General features: G+C 44.4%; 1 protein-coding gene and 1 long non-coding RNA gene across 7 annotated transcripts in view; one reads left to right on the forward strand and one right to left on the reverse strand.

Moving 5' to 3' along the window:
* Window positions 1-8,692, reverse strand: LOC110144744 (uncharacterized). The gene is made up of 3 exons (XR_002315962.2): window positions 8,606-8,692; window positions 6,172-6,305; window positions 1-284 (listed from the first exon to the last, which is right to left on the reverse strand). It is a non-coding gene; the product is annotated as an uncharacterized lncRNA (long non-coding RNA).
* The window catches only part of PLCD4 (phospholipase C delta 4), a 23,959-nt gene continuing 15,699 nt past the window's right edge, over window positions 6,847-15,106 (forward strand). Inside the window, exons 1-5 of one of the 6 annotated variants that reach the window (XM_070458641.1) lie at window positions 6,847-7,049; window positions 11,777-11,877; window positions 12,012-12,170; window positions 13,367-13,595; window positions 14,698-14,833. In XM_070458641.1, coding sequence (XP_070314742.1) covers window positions 11,856-11,877; window positions 12,012-12,170; window positions 13,367-13,595; window positions 14,698-14,833 — 546 coding nt within the window. In that variant the 5' untranslated portion in view covers window positions 6,847-7,049; window positions 11,777-11,855. Of the gene's footprint in view, window positions 7,050-11,776; window positions 11,878-12,011; window positions 12,171-13,366; window positions 13,596-13,681; window positions 14,834-15,106 lie in introns of those variants that run through there. The other 5 variants (XM_020904750.2, XM_070458638.1, XM_070458637.1 and 2 more) reach the window with 5 other exon arrangements.

A 15,106-nucleotide genomic window follows, 5' to 3' on the forward strand; every position in this document is an offset into this window, starting at 1 on the left:
CACCAACTTTATTTTTTTTTTCTCTCTCACCAACTTTAATATCCATTTCCTTCTGGAGTTCAAGACTTCTATCTCCAGACTTATTTCCATCTCTGTTTCTGGCTCTCAGTGAGACAGAGCCAACCTCTGTTTCCAGCTTCTTTTTTGTGAGGCTTTAGGGCCTTTGTTTCAGTTGTGGAACAGGACAAGGAGAGGTACTGGTAGCCTTCAGAGCATGCCTTCCTTACTAACGGTATGTATGATTCCCTTGCTGACTATTTCTGCTGCTCAAAGGCTGAGGAAGCCTGAGGGGGAAGAGGAGAAATATGCAAGGTTACTCTATCAAAAGTCCAAGGAAAATATTTGAAATAGGAAACAATAGTACGAAATGACATTTTTCTTCCCTGAATATTGCAGAATTTCATTTTTTTAAAAATAAATGCATGTATTTCAAAAGCAGATATAATAGGTTAAGTTGAACAACACAAACCTAGCTTAACTGACATACATTAAATATTGTAACTCAACCAACAATGCACATATTTGTAATTGCACCAAAAGCTTTCACCAAAGTTGATCATAGCTCAACTATCAAGTAAGCTGTAAGTAAGGAAATTTCCCCCCTAAATTAAAATAATACAGTGTTCTCTGAACACAGCGGGATTAAGCTAGCAGGGAGAAAACTGGAAAGTCCCTAACTTATAAAACAGTATAATTCTAAATAACCCACTGGTCACAGGAAAAAAAAAGTACAAAGGAAATTAGGAGAAAAAAAAATAGTAATGAAGATACCTTATGTCGAGAAACTGGGAAAGGACGTCCCTGATAGTCTCATGGCTAGGACTTGGCAGGGGGCCCAGGTTCAGTCCCTGGTCGGGGAACTGAACCCCACATGTGCTGCAACTAAAAATCCCACCTAGCACAACTAAAAGAAAAAAACCCTGTATGCTGTGGCTGGGGATCCCAAGTGCCACAGCTAGGACCCAGTCCAGCCAAATAAAACATAAAAAGAAACAATAGCAAATTCAAGAAGTAGAAGAAATGCAAAAAAAAATTGAAATAAAAAACAGATGTACAGTAACAAACCAAAAGTCATTCTCTCGAAAATAGTAAAACTGATAAAGCTGATCTGGAAAAAAAGTCAATGTTAGAAATGAAATAAAGGGACATCACTCGTATCTTAGTCACCGGTCTCATGAACTTCAAGAAACTACAGAGAAAAAACAGGTCTTAATTAAATTTTGAAGCAGTATAACCCAGCCACCAAAAACTATCAAGGATATTGGAAAGAAAACTAGCTGCTAACCTTCTCTATGAATGTAAATGTAAAATTTCCAGTCAAGTCAAATTTAGCAACGTACAGAAAAGATAATGGGTCAAGTCTGATTTGGGTTTACTGCAAAAATAGATTGACTTGATGCCTGAGTTCAATTAACAAAAAGCAGGAGAAAAATCACAATCATAAATATATGCAGGAAAAAGCACTATAAAATTCAATACTGGGACTTCCCTGTTGGTCCAGTGGCTAAGACTCTATGCTCCCAATGCAGGGGGCTAGGGTTTGATCCCTGGTAACGAAAGATCCCATGTACCACAGCTAAAGATCCTGCATGCTGCAGTGAAGATCGAAGATCCCCCGTGCTGCAACTAAGACCTGATAAAGCTAAATAAGTATTACAGAAGAAAAATTCAATACTTATTCATGAGTTTAAAAAAAAACCTTTGAAAACCAGGAATAGAAGGGGATATCCTTAATCTAATAAAAATCTTGATATGTGTGTATGTAGATATATGTGTATATCTGTGTATAATTATTTTGACCTAAAAATTCAAATTCATTTATAATTTAAAGATTTAAGAGAAAAGGCTTCATATTCATGAAAACACAAAATCTTAATAAAAACTCTGGTTGGGACTTCACTGATGGTCCGGTGGTTAAGAGTCCACCTTGGAATGCAAAGGATGCAGGTTTGATCCCTGATCAGAGAACTAATCCTACATGCCTCAGGATGTAGGCCCACTCATCACGCCCAGAGAGTGCACCCCAAGGAAAGGTCCCAAGTGCTGCCAACTAAGACCCGACAGCCAAACTGTATTTTTTAAAAACCTGTGGTAAACTTTTCAATTATACTGAAATCATTCTCCACAAGATGAAGAATATGATAAGGATGTCCACTATCACAACTCCATATATCATTAAACTGGTCCCAGCCAGTGTGATGTCAAGAAAATAATAAAGGGAAAAAAAAAAAAAACATGCTGACAACACGATTGTGTACATAAGTAATTAAAAGAATCTACAGATTCTTAGAATTAAGTGAACTTAGCAAGGTCACAGAATACAAAGTCAATATGCACCTCAAAAAAGTCAATTGTGTGTTTCTAAATACAATAAATAGAAAAATTCAAAAATGTATTGTTTATTATAGCATAATAAATTGAATAGCTCAAAATAGATAGGCCGAAAGATGCAGACTCTACATTGCAAACAACATTCTGGAAAGAAAGATTGACGTGTGTGGTCAAGTCATATATGTCAATTCACCTAGTATTTTTCTTCCTTGGTATAGGTTAGCTTATATCTGTTGGAAACAAAGTGGGAACTTGCCTATGATCTCAGCTATTTAGAAATCTCACTATGAAAGTTTCACAATAACTTAGTTTTATTTCTTTAAATTGTATATAAGATACCATTAGAGAAACATTTTTAATCCTGATGAAATTTCAGGGATGACTTTACAATCTTGACAGTAAGTACATTTTGAAAATAAAATTGAGATATCTTAATTATAGGGAAAAAAAAGACATAGGTGAAGAGACATATCATTTCCATGGACTAGAAAATAATATTGGAAGGATACATGTTCTCTCAAATTAATCTGCCAGTGAAACTCAATTCTAAGTAAAATCCCAGCAGGTTTATTTTTGTGAAGATTAACAAGCTGATTCTAAAATTTGCATGGAACTAGAGAAAAGCCTGAGCAAAGCAATGAAGACCCAGCTCAGCCAAAAGTAAATAAATAAATTCTTTTTTCATTTCATGGAAATGCATTGTGCCAAAACAGCCAAGACCGTCTTGAAGAAAAATGAGATTGGAGTCCTTCCACACCCAGAATACCCTCCTTTATCTGTCAACCTTTTAGACCCACCTTTCTGAGACATGATTTAGAAATAGCATAAAATTGTATTTTACTTTGTGAACTTTTCTGAGAGTTTTCTCTCTCACAGTGGTATATTATACCCTTTGCATTGTAGATTTTATTTTTGGCTGTGCTGGGTCTTTACTGCTGCATGGGCTTTTCTCTAGTTGTGTTCAGTGGGGCCTACTCTCTAGTTGCAGTACTCTAACTTACTGTGGCTTCTCTTGTGGTGCACAGGCTTAGCTGCTCCGAGGCATGTGGGATCTTCCTGGATGAGCGATCAAACACATGTCTCTTGCTTTGGTAGGCAGATTCTTTACCACTGAGCCACCAGAGAAGCCCCATCCTTTGCATTTTAAGTTCTAATCTCTATCATCTTGATCTCTGGTTTCTCTTATACCTCCTTGTCCCCCCCACCTTGATTTTTTGGGGTTATTTGGAGGTTTTTGTGAGTGTTTTCTCTGGAATGGAAGTGTCTATATATTGTATTGTCTTTCAAAGTTATATATCCTGGCTTTTAACAGGTGTGCTTAGTCACTTCAATTGCGTCTGACTCTTCATGACCTCACGGACTGTAGCCAGGCTTCTCTTTCCATAGGATTCTCCAGGCAAGAATACCAGAGTGGGTTGCCATGCTCTCCTCCAGGGAATCTTCCCAACTCAGGGATCGAACCCAAGTCTCTTGTGTCTCCTGCATTGGCAGGTGAGTTCTTTACCACTAGCGCCACCTGGGAAGCCCAAATCAACAAGTGGTCTCACAGATTATTTTTTAGGTGGACCTTAATATTTTGAGTATTCCTTTTTGACCAATGAGAAAGGAGAGCTTTATTTCAGAAGTTTGAGAAGTTAGATTGGATGGTCTGGGAAGTAAGTCTCTGAAACCCCAACCCTGAAACAGAGGTTTAAGGCTTCTGCTTTGAGAGTCAGGAGGAGAGCCTAGGCTTGCCTGTGCAGCAGAGTCAGGATACACTGTTCAGTTCTTCCTCTTTGCCAGCTGCCCCTTCATTTCAATTTAGGGCTTCTAGGCCTTTCCTGGGCATTGTTCCCAGAAAATCCCTCTGCTGCTGCTGCTGCCCTGATCAGGTTTCTGGATCTGTTAATAATAGACAGGAGTCGGGGGATGGGACAGGATCATTATGGAAAGAAGAGCAACTAAACCAGATGGACAGTTCCTGTGCTCAGGGCCCTGTCTGCTCCTGTCCTGGATCTGAAGAACATCCCGCAGTAGACCTGTCTTCTAAACCATTCCTTGGAGCCACAGTAACCATGTGAAGGTTTTCTAATGGCTTTCCCAAAAATCAGAGTACATGATCTGGGGTGCTTATAAGAACACTGAAACAGAAGGTTTGAGATTTGAACTCCATTGGAAAATCCAGGAGGAGTGATAACACCTCTCACAGAACACTCAAAAGAGAGCGAGATTGTGCTGCAACTAGGTGAGGCAAATGGTGATTCAGAGAGGCAAACCATATATGTACCACTGGAGTGTATGGACTTCCCTGGTGATTGAGTGGATAAAAAACCACCTGTCAATGCAGGGGACATGGGTTCAATCTCTGGCCTGGGAAGATCCCACCTGCCATGGGGCAACTAAGCCCCTGCACCACAACTATTGAGCCCATGTGCTCTAGAGCCTGTGAACTGACTGAAGCCTGCCCGCCTAGAGCCTGTGCTCCACAACAAGAGAAGCCACCACCATAAGCCTGCACACCACAACCAGGGGTAGCCTATGCTCTTTGCAACTAGAGAAAGCCCGTGCACATCCACGAAGACCCAGTGCAACCAAAGATAAAAAATAAAAAAGAATTTGCCTTGCAATATAGGGTACTTGGGTTCGATCCTTAGTCAGGGAACTAAGATCCCACATGCTGTGGAGCAACTAAGCCCATGTGCCACAACCAGAGATCATGAGATTATGATCATGAGAATCTGCGAGATATCCCTCATGATGCAGCAAAGATCCCCCAGGCTGCAACTAAGACCCAAAGTAGCCAAAAAAAAAAAAAAAACCTGGAGTGTAGAAGGGGAGTGCAGAAGGGCTAGTATGGAAAAATAAGGACAGTACAATGTTAGAGAAGTGGAAATGGGAGAATAAGACAAGCATGGGAAATGGCCTCTATGAAGTAACATATGAAATCAGCACAGTTTAAACCTTAATGCCTCCTAACCTTCCTGTTCCCTGGGAATGGTCTTCCCTCTTCTGCCTCTACTACCTGCATACTCCTTTTCCTTTGTTAAAACCTGCTCTCAGCGCAGTAAACTACATTTAGGTATAAATTTTGAGACTCATAAGGCTTCAGAAATTACCAGTTACTAAAACGTGAAACCCTTTTGTTGTAAAATATAACAAAGCTATAGAAAGCTACATAAAATGTATAGCTTCATAAGTTATTATGAAGACCCTTATCAGCAACCCAGGACCAGAAACAGAACTTGGCCAGCTGTTTCAGAAGCCGGCTACATGCCCCATCCCACCGAAACACCTCTCTCCTCCCAAAGTAACTGCTATCCTGACGTTTATGGGAATCACTCAGGAGGATTTTATTTTAATGGGGCTGAAGGTTTAGCTATAAATAAGCGCTAATGGCAGAATATTAGGCAGTTGAGTGATGTTTGGAGGAGCCACGAGAGGCAGCCAGGTCCCAGCACACTCAGAAATGACTCCACTTTGTACAGTTAGTTCCCTCTGTGCCTGTGATTAAGACATAACTCACTGGAAGATGACCCCACAGAAGTCCAAATACAGAGCTGTGCCCCTACCCTCAGCTCCATTCTGTCATACACTGATCCAAAAAGAGCCATACCCCGCAGAGCAAAAGTAGGTCCCAGCTCACAGTGCTGGGGAGAGTGTAAGGGAATGGCTGTCTCTGCTCTGACCTGTGAGTCCAGGTCATTGCTAAAACTTCCCTGGGCCTCCATTTCTCACTGTGAAGTATGGGGCCATAATAAAGCCCTTAACAATCCCCTGTTCCTCTCCTAACTTGGCCCCCTTTCCTCAATCTTGGTGTCTGTTTTCGCTTCCTATTTATACATGCTTTCAGAAGTTCATTACCTTGCTTTCCCAGCTGGATGGCTTTCCAGTCTTGTGTTCCTCTTTTTGCTTTTGATCCTTATACACTGTGAATGTGCTTCATTTCCACATGTACCTTTATAAACACACAGATATGTCCTTGCCTGTTGGAGATGCTGAACAAACGGTTGTAGGATGAATGAATATATGAAACAAATTGTCTCCTACGTTCATATATACCTTCCTTCAATATTCAGCAGGTACCTAATATATATAGAGACGCCAACCTTCCCCTCTACACTCTAAAATCATTCTCCCTCCTTTCCCACCGTATCTTTTCTCCTTTTCCTAAGCCAGAAAGTTAGGCTGAGTGCTCAGCAAGACAGGAGGCAGAGACACAGGAGCAGGCCAATGGAAACAGACACCATGGAAGGGAGCCAGGTGAAATAAGGGCAAAGACAGCTGTACAACATTCAGAGAGAAACCAACCAGAATGAAAAGCAGTGATTCATGGAGCACTGCCACTCGGATACTCCTTGGATTTCGCTCTGAGAGCTACTGCGAGATTGAGGTCAGTGAGGGCTGGCATGGAGATGAAGGGCAGACACGCTCCTCCTCCCTGGAGATGCACTGCTCGTCAATCCCTCCCCTTAATCCTGTTCTACCCACCCCACCCCCACGACTCCCTCACACTGACCAGTGTCCTGGGCCTTTAAGGGTTGGCTGGGCTGGACTGAGGAGAGAACTCACACCTCTCTCCACCCCACTCCCTCCATCTGGCTGGCGACAGCAGCAAGCTGCAGCTGAAGAGGGGAGGAAGTCAGTGAGTGCAAGAAGCGCAAAGGAGCCCCACTGGATTTCCGTGCCCCACGGCGGAGAGCATCCCAGAGCTCAGACGTAGGACGGCTATCCTGCCCACGGTAAGGGCTGGAGGCTCTGACCAGCCTCTGCTCCTAGCTCTGACCTGCCCAAGTCCCTGCCCGTGCCCTCCACATGCTTATCCGCCCTGACTAAATCATACCCTGGGCTCCTTTGCCCGAACAGGTTTACGGACCTGCTGGTTTTCTCTAGCTTATGCACTTGCACTTACAGTTTTCCTACTAGCTATGTCAGTCATCTTTTTATATGATGACCTCTTAGCTACCCAGGGCTGCCACTGTGCAGCTAAGTGGTGAGCCCACCCCAGGAAGGGAAGAGAGAGACCTGGAGCAGTCATGCTTCAGCACAAATTCATTAACAGATTGTTGAGGGTTACCACATGAGAGCTGGCCAAGACCCACGGGGGATACAGAAACCCCTGACGATAGGCAGAGAGTTGTGAGACTTCCTTGGAAAGAGCCAGGGTTTGAGTTCTATGCCTCATTCTTAGCCTGCTCAATGATCCAGGGTACTTTGTCCGCGCGCATGAAAGAGAGGCCTAATGGAAAGGATTACAGAACCGAAAAACTATGATTTTCAGACAAGTTGGTATTGAGACCAAAACAACAACTCACACTTCAGGGACTCAGTCTGACCTATTTCCAGCTGCCTCCTAGGTCTGACCAAGTGCTGTCAAATAGGAGGCATTTGAGTATTTATGGGATGAGTGGAGGCATGAATGAATCTGATTGATTCACAGGCGTCCATGAGAACATTAAATTGATGTGCGCAAGAGCACAACAGAATCTTTTAGGCACAGGAAATATTCTTTCATTTTTACTGTAACTTCTCTTTAAATAAAGCTGCCTTTTGGGGGAAGCATTATAAAAAAAAAATATTGGGAAGAGTACCCACTCCTAGTTGTGTCTCTGATGTTAACTAGCTCTGTGACTTTGGACCACGGCTTCCTGATCTACTGTGGGAGGGAGTAGAGGGTTCCCTAGATTTGCTTGTGTCTCAGGAGCACTTGTTAAAAACGAATACTCCTGGGCCCCATCCTTAGAAACTCTGATCTGGTAGATTTGAGGTGGGGCTAAGGAATCTCTATTTTAAGACACTACAGGAGACATTGATATAACCAGGAACCACTAGATTAATGTGTTGTATGAGTCTTCAAGCTCTAACATTCTGAGGGCTATGACCTGTGACTGGAGCCATTCTGTCCTCTTCATAAGAACCAGGTTTGTCATAATCCTGCTCCAAAGAAAGTAGACAGGATGATTCTCTTCCTTCCTGCCCTCATAGAGACTGTGGACACCTTAAATTCCACTATAAGCCACTGGCAACTCTACCAAAGTCCATCTCCAGGTGTCATGAAGCCTGTCAGTTGAGGACCAAATCTTGCTTAGCAACCCTTGGCCACTTCCTGCCCTATTTGTGTGTCTATTTTCTCATCTGTATTGTAGAGGTAGTTATCTGTATCCTCAGGGAGCTCCACATATGTGCCTAGGCGTAAACAGTTAAGACTCAACCTCTCTCTCAGTCATTATCCTCTGATTTTTGCCTCTTTCTCTTGCTCCCACTCCCAAATCCTTTTTCCCTCCTCTCCAAACTGTACCTGCCTCAGTTGTGACCATCCTCCCCATTCCACCTTCAGGTGCCAGAGGAATCACCAAGACCTAGAACACCTAGGTTCTAAGTTGCATTCTCTGGGCAGTTTGTTTAGTAAGTCTCCTAGGATACAGGGGAAAATGAAGCTGAGCGGAAGGATCTGTTACTCAGGATCCCAACCCAAGAGTCCCCCTTCCTGGACCAAAGACTCAAGCACCTTTCAGGGGACGAGAATCTGAGCCATTGCAAATTAGAGGAGAAACAAAAGAGCAAGGAGGAATGAGGAGAAGGATGAGAAGTCCAGAGCAGAGAGAGGCTGACTTAGGTAAGCAAATAGGAAGACAAAGGGAGGGTCAGGAGAGAGCAGAGTGAGCTAGGAAGAAAGGAAAAGGAAGGGGTCAGGTAGAAGAGGGGGAAGGGGAGGAAAATGGGAAGAAAGAAAAGAAAGGCTGTTGAGTGGGATATGGTAGGAACAGAAAATGATGGGGTGGCGGGGAGGGAGAACAATGTCCCTCACTGAGTCTTAGCTCTGCTTTCATCGGCTTCCTAGAGAAAGCCTTTTCTAAGAGCAGTCTCGGTGAGGTCTCTGAGTTGGTCAAATGGAGACCTCAGTTCTAGCCCTAGTTCTGCCTCTTAATTCATTAGGTGACTGGCAGTTCAGCTAGCCTCTGTCCCCTTTATTTTTGCTAACAAAAGGATTCCCATACTTATTACTGAGCTGCATAGACTGATGGTGGGGAAACAGAAAGCACCGGGAGCCAAGCATTTCTTGTCTCCCCTGTGATTTGTTCAGACACTGGTGGTGTTCTGTGATCTGGTTGGTTAACATACAACCTTAACACAGGATAAACGTGTGCCACTTCATATGTGAGGCTTCTGACACAGCCAGCGTGGTTCTTCTCCAGTGTCTTCTCTTGGAGTTGTATCTGATTACCTGTTTTCATTGGAATCTATTGAGGAATGGGATGATTCTGCTTATTTTCGTGGTCAGGAGTCGCCTGATCCTGAAAGTCCTGTAAGAAGACATGGTGAGGCGCAAACTCAATCACATGTAGGATGGCAGAGAAAAGAGCTCCTCTGTCCCCTTTCTACAAAATGAAGTCCAGCTCTGACATCCTGTGGCTCCCTGAGTTGAACCTAGCCCTCTCTCGGCCACGTGTAACCTAGATACAGTTTTAAAACAGTGACTCAGGAATGGGAGCAGAGCACGCCAAGCTGTGAGGTTGAAAGAGTTTGACAAAAGAGTATAAAATCATTTTCTAAGTCTGGTTTGAGACGAGGCAGGGGTGTCCCTGTGCTTGGGACTGTTCTCAGACCTCCCATGTCTCAGGACATCGTGGTGAGGCTCCCAGACACAGCCATAAGGGAAGGTAATTCTGTCTTCTCCCAGGGCCAAAGCCCACCCATCCCAGAAGTTCAGAGGAGAGAGGAGGCAGAATGTTGGCAAAGGGGATTAGACTTCAGCCCCAGGTTGACCCCAACCCCTCTTAGAGTCTGAAACTCTAAGACATTTAGTGGAGATCTGTTACTTTTTAGTCTTCATAGAACTTTTGCAAACCTTGGATTCCAAACTGTGCAACACCACCCAGCAAAGTAGAGATGGTTTCCTGTCTTCTTTCCTTCCTTCTTCCATCCAGAGGTCTCCTCTGGTCTCATTCAGGCTTCTACATTCAGCCTCAGCCAATAAACCTTTCCCTCTTGGGACTGAAGCTGTGTTCTTGCTCTCCTGAGAGTTGCCTTATCTCTTCTGCTTAGACTCAGATTGGTTTCCTGCACATTCCCACTCCTTTGGAAAGTCTTTTCTAGGTCCTTAAGTCAGGAGAGCTGTAATTTCAGTGACCTCTACGTCATTTCTGAAGACCGTCACCCTGGGTGGCTTTACAGGCTCTCCCTACTTAAAGATGGGACACTAATATGCTGTGTGACCTTAGACAAGTCACATCATGTTTCTGGACTTGTGCTTTTCATTTGTAAAATGTAGGGAGTTAAACTACATGATGTTTAAATGGAGGACAAACTGAATAGTTTAAGGATTCTTTCCATTGTTTTTTTTTTTTGTTTTTTTTTTTTTAAGATGTTCACCACTGACAAATTGTTAAACTTATTTAGGGACGCCCCTGGCAGTCTAGGGGTTAAGACTTCACACTTTCACTGCAGGGGGCACAGGTTCCATCCCTGACTGGGGAATTAAGATTCCACATGTTGCAAAGGGCAGCCAGAAAGACTTTTTTTTAAAGTTTAAACTTACTAATTAAAACCCACAACATTTCTCTGATTCAAGCTTAGATCCTTTGCTTAAACAAAAGCATAAAGCTTTATGTTCCATGGACTTCACCAGTTTCAGCATGATTTGGTTTAAGCACTGAGTTACATTTCTTCTAGGCGCAAAGCTAGGATCAAAGTGGCCACAAATCAAATCTTCTAGTTATTTTCAAGGCAAGTTTGTTGTTAGCTCTTAGGATAACTTAACCAGTCCTAAATGAGCACATATTTAACGGTAGGAACTCTCTTTCAGTAGGTAGAGAAAACTTGAACATGCAGTTCTGAGACTGTAACTTATCTGGTCCATTAAAACTGTGAGAACTACTATTATGAATAAGTGTATGAGCTATACTTTATCATGTGAAGGTAGAAGTGGCTTATTTAGCGAGGTGCAGCACCAAGTGTGGTAGAAGAGACAAAAGAAATACCCTGGCCTAGCCTGTCCAGAGCTGGAGGATCCATACCGGAGCGTGGAGAGGGCTCCTGGAAGGGAAGCTGAGATGCTTCCGCTTGGAGAAGGGAAGGCTAGGATGCAGAGAGATTTCCAGTTCTGAAAGGGGGCAGCCAGCAAGTCGGTGATTCCTAATAATGGGGAACTGAGAGAGGTGTGGTAAACGTGACCTCGTGGATTGTAGGGTGTTGGGAAAGAAGAGGGTGTTTGGCAGAAACCCCTGGGTTGACCCTGTCGGAGATGGCTGTGGGAAACTGCAGAAAGTTTGAAATCAGATATATTTGGATTTAAATTCTGAGTCCCTGTGTGATTGAGACAAGTTTCTTAGCCTCTCTAAGCCTTAATCCCTAAACTCAAATTAGAAGTTGAAAAGAGCTACAAATTATGTAGATGAAGTAGCTGACACACCACAGGCAGTCAAGGAACACTAATTTCCTTCTTTCTCCCTTGATCTATTACTCTAAGACCTCAAGATTAACCTGAAACCTCTTGCTGCTCCTCGCTCCTTCTGTGACTCTAGCATCAGCTGGTGAAGCAGTGGGTGATGGCGTATCTGCTGCAAGGCCGTGAGTACCCCTGCAGAAGAGGGCTTGGGGAGACATCCGAGAGACAGGGAGGAGGCTGGACTCCTGTTCCAGAGCTCCTCCTGGGCCCTCCACCTTCCCCACCAGCTACTCAGTCCCTGCTTCTCCTGGCTCAGGGCTGCCCATCAATCAAGATCTGCTGCTGATGCAGAAAGGCACACTAATGCGCAAGGTGAGGTCCAAAAGCTGGAAGAAGCTAAGATTCTTCAGACTTCAGGATGATGGCATGACAGTCTGGCATGCCCGGCAGGCCGGAGGCAGGGCCAAGCCCAGCTGTGAGTGATGTGGATAGCCAGGGTGGGCATGTGGGTGGAGAGGACCCTTCAGGCCCAGCAGCTTGAAGGCAAAGGAGGGACCAGTGTCTTATGACGTGCCCTGCTCTGGTCTCTTTAGTGTCTTTATCTGAGCCTCTAAAATGGAAATTATAACTGTACTAGCCTCTTCAGGGTGTTACAAGGATCAAATTGGTTATGGCATGCAAAGATCTTCAAAGAGTCTTTGCCACATAATAATAAGGCTCAATAAATCGTAGGTTTTATCTTATTACTATCATCATCATCATCATTATTATAGCATGATCTCGGGTAGCCAACTATCTGGATTAAAGTCCTGGCTCTGCCAATTTCTAGCTGAGTGGCTTTGGACAAGTTATTTAACTTAAGCTAATATAAGTTTCCTCATCTATAAAATGAAGATTAAACAGCCTAGTATATTACAGGAGCTCAAGAAGTTAATGTATATAAACCACCTAGCATGAGGCCTGAAACCCGGATGAATTTAATGTGTTAACCATTATAGTGAATATTTCTAAATATCGTAAATGTGTCATAACAGTGTGCCTCCTATTGGCCACTTTGTGATCCCTCTAAAAATGTGATCACAGGACTCACTTAAGATAATCGACTTTAGAGACATAACCAAAGCTTATGATCTATACCAGCCCCAGCTGAAGAAGTTGGGGGAAGGATTTCTCTGGCTCCCTTCCAGACATCTGGAAAGAGGAAGCCCTCAAACCTAGAAAGAGAGAACTGAATTTGGGTGCACCATGCTTTGTTGTAACTTCTATCCTGCAAGTGTGCTTCCACTTGTCAGCCCCGCCAGTCCTCCTGTAATTGGTCACCATGTGGATTGGCTATGGAAGGGACCATCCCTTATTTAAGATTAGGACACTAAGGGACTACGTCTTTTTCATCCCTGTCACACTGCCAGTTGGTGACTGAAAGCCAGGTCTTGCCATTCCCAGCACAGGCCCCTTGTCATGCTGCTATGAAAACGACTCATGTGGCAATCTGAATTCCAAGAATCTGCATCTCCCTGTACTAAGGCTCTGGGGATTTTAGTCTGTGGATGCTGGGGTCCCTCCTCCTGTGGTTTCAGAGAGAAGGAGGGGGAGTACTGGTCCTTGGCTTTCAGCTGCTGTGATTTGACGGACCCTTTGCTCAAGGCCCCCCACTCACTTCTTCCCCGGCAGTCTCAATCTCCGATGTGGACACAGTACGTGAGGGCCACGAGTCTGAGTTGCTGCGCAACCTGGCAGAGGAGTTCCCCCTGGAGCAGGGCTTCACCATCGTCTTCCATGGCCGCCGCTCCAACCTGGACCTGGTGGCCAACAGTGTCCAGGAAGCCCAGACCTGGATGCAGGGGCTCCAGCTGTTGGTGAGCTTTGTCACCAACATGGACCAACAGGAGAGGCTGGACCAGTATCAGCAGGATGGAGTCAGAGTGGAATCCAGGGGTCACTGAAGGAGCCAGATGCTGAAGGGCTAGGGACAAGTAGGAGGGGGCCCAGGGCTAGAGGGGCCCGAGAGTCCACATGGGGCGGCCAGGGACAGCTTGGGCAGATGTGAGGCTGAAATACTGAGGGAAGAATGGAGGCCTGTGATGGCATAGGCAGAGTCACACAGAGTTTGGACAGGAATCAGGGCCCCCAGGATTGGGTAAAGGGACCATGAGAGGCAAACTAGGTGCTGATCCTGAGAGCTGAACAGAAGATCAAAGTGGCATTAACTCCCACAGGGATGGGGAGCAACTCCTGAGAGGGCTTAATGGGATCAACTCACTTCAAGTTTCCTAGACTGTATTCACCTTCTATGCTGGTCCATTCATTTATTCACCATCTATTAAGCAGAATGTAAGAGGCACTATGCCAGGCTTTAGAGATACAAAGATTAATGAGACTCAGATATTGTTTTAGTCAGCAGAGAAAACAGAATTGTGTAAATAATTTAATTTACCAGCGTTACAGTACTTAGCTGATATGTGCGTGTTCAAAGGAAGGAGAAATACTTATTTCTAGCTGAGATGGTCATGAGAAAGCTTCGGGAGGAAGCAGCATTTGAGCTGAGCCTTGAAAATGAGTAGAATTTGAACTGAAGGGAAGAGGAGGGGAAGGCACTCATGTCTGAGGAAACATCATGAATAAAGGCCCAGAGGTAGGAAGCTGAAGAGCTGGGACATCAGTGAGCAGGGGCTTGCTGAGTCTGTCTGAGGTACAAGGTAGTCATTTCTGTGTTGAGAAGGCTGGTTTGGGGCCAGATCACTGGGGTGTAGGAGATCTTAATTTCTATGTTAAAGAAGTTGGGCTTCTTTCTGCAGGCAACAGGGAAGTCCCCAAAGGCACCTGAGCCATGCAGGGGCAAGATAGATTGGTGCTCTGGGGAGATTATTCCAGAAGCTAATGTGGAAAATGAATTGGCTTTGGGGAGGGGACTGGCAACAAAGACAGGGGAGCAGATGTCAACGGATGAATGTGCACACACATCTGCACATACAAACATACTCAGTGCTTTTGCCTTGACTCAGACCTGGATGGCTGAGTGATTGGTTCCAGCGTGGAGACAAAAACCAGGATGGTCGGATGAGTTTCGGAGAGGTCCAACGGTTATTGCACCTGATGAATGTGGAAATGGACCAAGAATATGCCTTTCAGCTTTTCCAGGTGAGTCTTCTGGGGAAAGGCTAGCAGAAGCCAACCAAGGCCACATTCTCCCTTAGCCAGAAGTCCTCCAACCCTCTCCATCAACACACAGCTGTTGAATCTCTCCTGCTATGCCAGGTTCATTGGGAAGTGTGGGTAGGACATGGTTCTTACCCTTCAGTCTTGTTGGAAAGATGACTCATAATCTTATGAAAGGTAAATAACAACATGTTATTACATCAGACCTCAGGGACCTCTCTGTCCTTGGCCAGGATTTCACAAGTGCCTAGTACA

The sequence above is a fragment of the Odocoileus virginianus genome, chromosome 30, assembly GCF_023699985.2.
Source record: "Odocoileus virginianus isolate 20LAN1187 ecotype Illinois chromosome 30, Ovbor_1.2, whole genome shotgun sequence".
Classification (NCBI taxonomy): domain Eukaryota; kingdom Metazoa; phylum Chordata; class Mammalia; order Artiodactyla; family Cervidae; genus Odocoileus; species Odocoileus virginianus.